Raw genomic sequence first — 7,500 nt, 5'->3', positions numbered from 1 at the left:
CACTGATATGAATGTAGTATTATTAGTACATAGTATTTATTAAGTATCAGCCTTGACAAACTCGGACACTAAAGTTTGATTACTAAGTAGGTAAACATCATGACATCATACCCCATTCTGTGGAGCGTCTTGACTACTTCTCCCAGAATTCTTTTTGGCATGTTCTAGGGACAGCTCCCGTATCGTGGCAACCTTGTCCTTCACCTTCTGAGAGAAGAACCCCACAATCGCCCCGAGTGACTCCATAAACCTAGAGAGAGAGAGAGAGAGAGAGAGAGAGAAAGAGAGAATGAGAGTGTGAGAGAGAGAGAGAGAGAGAGAGAGAGAGAGAGAGAGAGAGAGAGAGAGAGAGAGAGAGAGAGAGAGAGAGAATGTTTGATTCAGTCACTCCTGACCATCACCACATTGTTTGTACTGTAATCTACATTTCTAAAATCTATATTTTTGTATTACTTTCTTATTTTGTGTGTGTGTGTGTGTGTGTGTGTGTGTGTGTGTGTGTGTGTGTGTGTGTGTGTGTGTGTGTGTGTGTGTGTGTGTAATGAGAGTGTGAACCTGATAAGCTCCTCCCAGCTCTGCAGGTAGGGTTCCAGCAGGACGTCCTGATTGGCTGCCTGGCTGGCCTTCAAGTAGAGCAGCAGACGCCAGACCTGAAATGATTGGCCAGGGCAGTCCTGGGAGCTGGGCTTTGGGGATGACTCCGCCTCTTCCACCTGTGTGTCAGTCTTGAACAGGGACAACACAAAATCACCCCTCTGTCCTTCTGTCTCTCCTCTATCACCCTTCCATTATTCAGTCTCTAAGCTATCATCCCTCCATCATTCGGCGTGCGTGTGTGTGTGTGTGTGTGTGTGTGTGTGTGTGTGTGTGTGTGTGTGTGTGTGTGTGTGTGTGTGTGTGTGTGTGTGTGTGTGTGTTACCGTCTGGAAGAAAGGGAGACATGGATGCCAAGAATTCTGACAGTCTCTCGCCCCATCCTGAGCTAGAGAGAGAGAGAGAAACAACCCATTAGAACACACACACACACAGACGCGCACACACACACACACACACACACACACACACACACACACACACACACACACACACACACACGCACACACATACACACACAAACACACATACACACACAAACACACACACATACACAAACACACTGACAGGAGGTAACTCACGGAGCCAGAAGAAACTGAGAAGAAGCAGCAGAACCAAGATGGCCGCCAGCCACAGGAAACCAATCCGCATCCTTCCTCTGGGGATCGCCATGGTGACGTAAAGCTAAGCCTAGCTAGCTATTAGCGCCATGTCCTTATCTCTTCAGCACACCTAGCGTGCGTTAGCATGTAGCTCCAGATATTGACCTAGGAACTCTACAGCCCGCTTCAACAAACTGTTAGCAAGTTGTAGCTCAAGAGAAGAACCAGTCTTTGTCTTCAAACTGATAGCAAGTAGTTGTCTATAGCTCAATAAGTTAACTTACGAACTCACAGCTTTCCTCTTAACCTGATAGCAAGCAGTTAACTAACCAAAGAATTTTCTGAATTGACTTCAGAAGGCATCCTTATCGCTCTCTCTCTCCTCTTAGACTAAAGGTCTTTTTCTCACTCTCTCTCTGATTGTAAATTGTCCCCTTCTCTATGAGGTCACACCTGACAGACTGTTGACCTTTGCCCTCTCTCTATCTCTCTCTCTCTCTCTCTCTCTTACACACACACACACACACACACACACACACACACACACACACACACACACACACACACACACACACACACACACACACACACACACACACACACACACACACACACACACACACACAAAGGAAAAAGCCGGCTTATTTGTGCAGTTTTATTTGTTCATCATTCACTTGATATGAGAGAAGGGTTGTGATTGGTCGAACATTTGTATGAATCAGCAGACATGTTGCTGCCTGATTGGATGGACTTGGCTGGTCATTAAGAGTCTTGCAGAAGAGAACTGCATTAATAATAAAGAAAACATTAGTAAAATAATACAATGACATGTACTTATAATTAAGATAATAATAACACAATAAATGTAATTGACGAATAATGATAAATGATTACATAATACATTACATAGACTTATAACGCAGATCAATAATAACATAACGGATAACAGAGGCTAATAATAATCAATAATAACAAATACATTACATAGAATAATAAGGATCAATAATAAGAGAACGCATGAGGTAAACTAATAATGAACAATAATATCAAATACATTACATCGAATAAAATTAATCAATAATAACATTATACATACTCCTCTCCTCTCCTCCTCATCTCTTCTCTCCTCTCTTTCCTTCCTTGCTTTTTCTCCCCTCCTTGGCTTTCCTCCCCTCCTCCCCTCCAACCTCCTTCCCTCTCCTCCCCTCTCCCCCCCCTCTTTCTTCTTCTCTTCTCTCCCCCCCTGCCCTACCGACCTCGTCCCCTTTCTTCCCTTGTCCGAAGAAGACGGTGGTGGATCCAGTGGGGGTTACCACATGCTTCAGGGAGCGCCTCTTAGAGTCTTTCAGTTCCGTCAAAAGCGCTGGACTGGAGAGAGAGAGAACCACTACACACACACACACACACACACACACACACACACACACACACACACACACACACACACACGCACACGCACACACACGCACACACACACACATGCACACACACCAGGGCAAACACAAACATTGAACATTATTATTGTGTCCAACAACTCATCTGTATGTGCGGTGCATGTGTGTGCGTGGGTGCGTGTGTGCGTGTAGACCGACCTGGGGCTGAGCTCGGTGGGGGGGACACAGGGAGACGGAGATGGCCAGGGGACTCAGAGCTTGAGACCGCTGAAGGACTCTTATTCTGAAATTCTATATTGAAGAAGAAAACCAAAATGTTCATTGATAATTCTATTGAAATGATTCGGATGTTTGTGTCAAACACACACACACACACACACACACACACACACACACACACACACACACACACACTTGTGTACCTTGTGAATTGCGGTGCCTGGGGCTTTTATTAGGTTGCGGAGGAGGGGGCGGGGCTGAGGGAGGAGGAGGGGCAGACGCCATGGGCCAGATGAGGAGGTGGACGGTGTGGACGGATGGCTTGGAGCAGAGAGAAGAGATGGAAAACCACACACACATACATTAACAATCTAAGTTTACAGGGATACACTGTTCAGACAGGGAGGGAGGTTAAGGTAGTGTTAGACAGGTGAGGGTTAGACAGACAGGTAGGGTTAAACAGGTAGGGGTCGGAGAGACAGGTAGGGGTTAGAGAGACAGGCAGGGGGAGACAAGTAGAGGTTAGACAGGTTAGATTTAGGGTTTGACAGGTAGGGTAAAACAGATAGGAGTTAGACAGGTTGGGTTAGACGGGATAGAGTTAGGGTTTGACAGGCAGTGTTCACTGGTAACATTAGACATTGTAGGGTTAGACGGGTAGGAGTTAAGACAGGTTTGGGCTAAACAGATAGGTAGGTAAAGACAGGTAGGAGTTAAACAGGTTATATATTTTTCACCAATCAGGCTTTAGATTCATATCTTAAGTCTGATAGCAGACTAGCTCAAATCTGGGTTTCACTTTCTTTCGCTTATAATCAGTTTGGACCGATCATGTTGCTGGAGGCGGGGCTGTGAACACCGCATTTGTGAAAACAAACACAAACCAGCAGAAGTTAACCGGTAAAAAAGTGTTTGTAAGGTTTCAAATCAACACCTTGTAGACGTGCCACTGTAGAAACACACTTCAATTCGGGATAAGTAGAGTGAAGACATTTAGGGTTCGACAGGTAGAGGTGAGACAGGTAGGGTTTGACAGGTAGAGGTGAGACGGGTAGTTTGACAGATAGAGAGGAGACGGGTAGGGTTGGACAGGTAGGGTCGGACAGGCAGAGGGGAGACGGATGGATTAGACAAGTAGGGTAGGACAGTACAGTGTTAGGGCGTACTCACCTGTGAGGTCTCAGGACTTGTTGCTTTTAGCGTAGCGTAGCTTCTATACGTAGCCGCAGAGTTCCCACAGGACCAGCGACTAGACCACACCCTCGATATCTGGCAGCAGACGGACCCGCGGGAGACGCGTGGTCCCGGTATGCCCCTCACACACCGAGGTCCACTCTGCTGGTCCACTAGCCAAGGTCCACTCCGCACCCAGCTAGCTGCCAGGCCTACTGTTCATATTCTTATCTGTGGTCCTTAATCATTGACATGGTTTTATGACTGGATGTCAGACTGGGTCTGCTGGTTACTACGGTTACCGGGGAAGACCGTGAAGTGGGTGTGATCACACTAGTCTAGTCACTATCGGTATTGAGCATTGATTGCTAATGTTGACACAAGGAAGAATGAAATGCAAGACATATATAGTGTTATTATGAGCATATTTATTGATTAAAACACATGGTTGAATCCGATTGGTTGCCTTGGCGTTCAGACTGTCGTTTTTTTTCCCCTGCCGTAACCAAGGCAACAAGCAGTACTTATATCAGCTTCAATCCTCCTCCACACCCCAGCGTCTCTGTTGCCACGGAGACCGCCTTACAGAGTCCACTTCAAACATCTGGGGACAGACAGACAACCGGTTTCCATGGTTAGATTATGATTGTGGAATGAAAAATGTAGTTGGATCGTGGATAATGTGTGAAGAGCTTGTGCATAGTGTAAATAGTGTATAGTTGATAGGGTGTATAGTGTGGCAACAGTGTGCGCATAGTGTATATTGTGTGTAGACCTTGTCTGTGTGTGAGCAGGCAGCATACATAGTGTGTCTAGTGAGTGCATTGTGTGTACAGTATGTGTCCAGTGTGTGTATTTGGTGCTCAGTGTGTACAGACCTGGTCTCTCTGTGTGTGAGCAGGCAGCGTGTGCAGCAGTATCGCCCTCCACAGGAGCTGCAGGTGTAGTGGGACGGGAAGCCACAGGCGGAGCAGAAGGAGCGGGGGGGGAGGGACGAGGGAGGAGCCGCTGCCGACAGGTAGTTTGGCTCCGCCCTCTCAGATAGATTCTACCAATCGGAAGATAAAGCCCGTCAGACCCGTGGTTCATTATGGAACATATTATATGACGTGATGATATCCTGATATCGTTAGGTTTAATTAGACAGAAAGAGAGACATACAGGTACCTCCTCTTCTAGCAGAGTAGTGAAGTTCTTCCTGAATCTCTGTTTGAAGTGATCTCCCCTCGTCTTCCTCCTCTTCTTGCCTGAGACATACAGACAGATGTAGAGACAAACAGATGGATGAAGACCTGAGACAGACAGTTGTTTCGTAATCTTTAAAAGTGTGTTATTTAGCCACACACGCATGTGCAACCACACCCACACACCCACCGACCACCCAATCCAGCCCCCTCCGCGCGCGCGCGCGCACACACACACACACACACACACACACACACACACACACACACACACACACACACACACACACACACACACACACACACGGATGTACCAGTGTCCTCTGTGTCGCTGAAGGCCGGGAGCCGGGCAGTAGGACCCTGGGGAGGCAGGGAGGACAGCGGGTCGTCCTGGAAATTATCCTTTTCTAGCGCATCCAACTGGCGACTCAGCCTCCGCTGTCTGGTGGCTTCGTCTAGAACCCGCCTCTGGGACTCTACACGGGCTGTACATATATACATATATATTATAATACTAGACACAGATTAATATTGTATATATATACTGTTGTTGGAGGACTACATACTATATACGCTAAACACAAAGTATCAAAACATGCCAAACAGTATAGGTAACTGCGGCTAGTACATAATATAATGTAAAGGGGTACAATCAAAATAAACATCGTATACCTAGTATAACATAATTTAAAAAGGTATAATCATAATAAAAACAATATATACAATATAATAAACGATTTAGTTGTATCGTACCGGAGACTTTCTTTTCCAGCACCATGTTGTTTGTTATGAGTTCTACGGTATACGCAAGGGGACAAATTCACTTTGGTTTCCTGTTGTGTGTCGCCCCCTTGTGGCCCACTTATCTACTACACTCCTGTGCACAGATTCCGCGAATTACAGCGACAAACAAAAAGCACAAACACAAGTTCTACAGGAGTTGACCTCTTAATAGGTCCATAGTTGACCTTTATACTTGAATGAACCTACAAGTGAATTTACCCTTATACACGAGTTCAACCTTGTACAGTTGTACAACTCAAACAATAGTTCACCTTTATACACAAGTTCACTTTTATAGATTAATTAAAGACACGTTCTAATTTAATTTCAAATCCTCCTTCCATCATAATTTCACCAGGCTTAGCAGAAGTTTCTCAAAAAAGATAAATAAGTGAGGTAATTTTGATGTAAATATTTTATCAAAATGACAGTTGCGCTTCGGTTCAGACTTACGAGTAACTTTAAAATGTCAACTTTGTGCAACACTCTAAAAAGCTTGACACACCGCTGAAAAATACACAAACTCTTAGTGTAGAGAAAAATTATTTATTAAAATCTCAAAAGACTCTCTCTCAATGATAACAAATAATTTAAAGCAGTTTGTACAAAGCCCAAATATACTCTTTCTCAAATGTGATTGGTTGGAGATCCTTAGTCACCGTGCATGAGAGATAAAAACATGTTAACAAATAAATGATCAATAAAGTTAAACAATACAAATAGTATGTAAAAAAACAATCAGTCAAAGATAACTTCTACGTTTTTCTGGTCCGTGATTGGTTCGAATATTGGCCAATCACAGACTTGGCACAGCAGCCTGCGAAAATGCAATGGGAGCAGGCCTGGTTTCCTTGGCAACGTCAGAACATATAGAGGAGGGAGGATGATCCACCATATTGCACCCAGAACACAGACACACACATACACACACACACGAACACACACACACACACACACGAACACACGCATACACTAACACTTACACACACACACAAGTGTAACCTGGTTGGTTTGCATAGATTGAAGATGGAGTGTGTTGAGGGAGTCTTAAGGCCAGGTTCTAGCCAGATGACCTTCACATTAGAAAGGTAACCAGTTGATTTTTAGCCTCGCCTAGAGACACACACAGGCCGCGACACATGATTCTGTCACCATGGCAACACATCTAAACAGGCCTACGTATGATAACAGACTACACCAGCACAACGTAAAGAGCGCATTACCGTGGCAAAACGAGGACATCGCACCGTCCCAATGTAAGGAGTCCGAACATTAAGAGGGTGTGTGGCCAGGGGCAATAGATAACCCATCACACCATCCCAAGGGTTACCACGGTGAGGAGTGCGTGACCACGGTAACACACCCCACCGTCCCAATGTGACGAGTGTGTGACCGTGGCGGCACGCGGTGGGATGGTGTGATCCTGCGTTACCACGGGAACGGCCCCTCTCTTAGGGGTCTACGAAGGAGACCATGATGTAGCGGGTTCCCTCGGTGGTGGGCAGGCCCTCGTGGTAGTGGGTCAGGCGGCCCGGGTGCATGAAGGACCAG

General features: G+C 45.7%; 3 protein-coding genes across 4 annotated transcripts in view; all 3 read right to left on the bottom strand.

The window, feature by feature from the left end:
- Positions 1-1,718, bottom strand: part of gltpd2a (glycolipid transfer protein domain containing 2a) — a 3,097-nt gene extending 1,379 nt beyond the window's left edge. The window contains exons 1-4 of the mRNA XM_030338228.1: positions 1,176-1,718; positions 921-982; positions 556-725; positions 112-250 (exon numbers count right to left, since the gene is read on the bottom strand). Coding sequence (XP_030194088.1) covers positions 112-250; positions 556-725; positions 921-982; positions 1,176-1,266 — 462 coding nt within the window. The 5' untranslated portion in view covers positions 1,267-1,718. The remainder of the gene's footprint in view (positions 1-111; positions 251-555; positions 726-920; positions 983-1,175) is intronic.
- A 2,672-nt stretch (positions 1,719-4,390) lies between these two features.
- znhit1 (zinc finger, HIT-type containing 1) lies at positions 4,391-5,984 on the bottom strand. Of its 2 annotated transcripts, none has more exons than XM_030338289.1 (5): positions 5,920-5,984; positions 5,481-5,651; positions 5,144-5,229; positions 4,861-5,030; positions 4,391-4,586 (listed from the first exon to the last, which is right to left on the bottom strand). In XM_030338289.1, exons 1-5 carry the CDS (start codon positions 5,942-5,944, stop codon positions 4,565-4,567), a joined length of 474 nt encoding a protein of 157 aa, XP_030194149.1. In that variant the 5' UTR covers positions 5,945-5,984; the 3' UTR covers positions 4,391-4,564. The 2 variants fall into 2 exon arrangements, with proteins under 2 accessions (XP_030194149.1, XP_030194150.1); XM_030338290.1 differs by having other exon boundaries at positions 5,150-5,229.
- A 495-nt stretch (positions 5,985-6,479) lies between these two features.
- plod3 (procollagen-lysine, 2-oxoglutarate 5-dioxygenase 3) overlaps positions 6,480-7,500 on the bottom strand; it is a 12,713-nt gene continuing 11,692 nt past the window's right edge. The window contains exon 19 of the mRNA XM_030338087.1: positions 6,480-7,500. This exon is cut by the window's right edge and continues 56 nt beyond it. Coding sequence (XP_030193947.1) covers positions 7,401-7,500 — 100 coding nt within the window. The 3' untranslated portion in view covers positions 6,480-7,400.

The sequence above is a fragment of the Gadus morhua genome, chromosome 17 (genome assembly GCF_902167405.1).
Source record: "Gadus morhua chromosome 17, gadMor3.0, whole genome shotgun sequence".
In the NCBI taxonomy this organism is placed as follows: domain Eukaryota; kingdom Metazoa; phylum Chordata; class Actinopteri; order Gadiformes; family Gadidae; genus Gadus; species Gadus morhua.
Note: the sequence above shows the minus strand (reverse complement) of the source record. Positions and strands in the feature narration are given on the sequence as shown.

Coding starts and splice junctions, on each gene's coding strand:
- znhit1 (XM_030338289.1), bottom strand. CDS start 5,944: ATGGTGCTGGAAAAGAAAGTCTCCG. Junction 5,230..5,480: donor CAGCGACACAGAGGACACTG/GTACATCCGTGT, acceptor TGTATGTCTCAG/GCAAGAAGAGGAGGAAGACG. Junction 4,587..4,860: donor CTCACACACAGAGAGACCAG/GTCTGTACACAC, acceptor GTCTGTCCCCAG/ATGTTTGAAGTGGACTCTGT.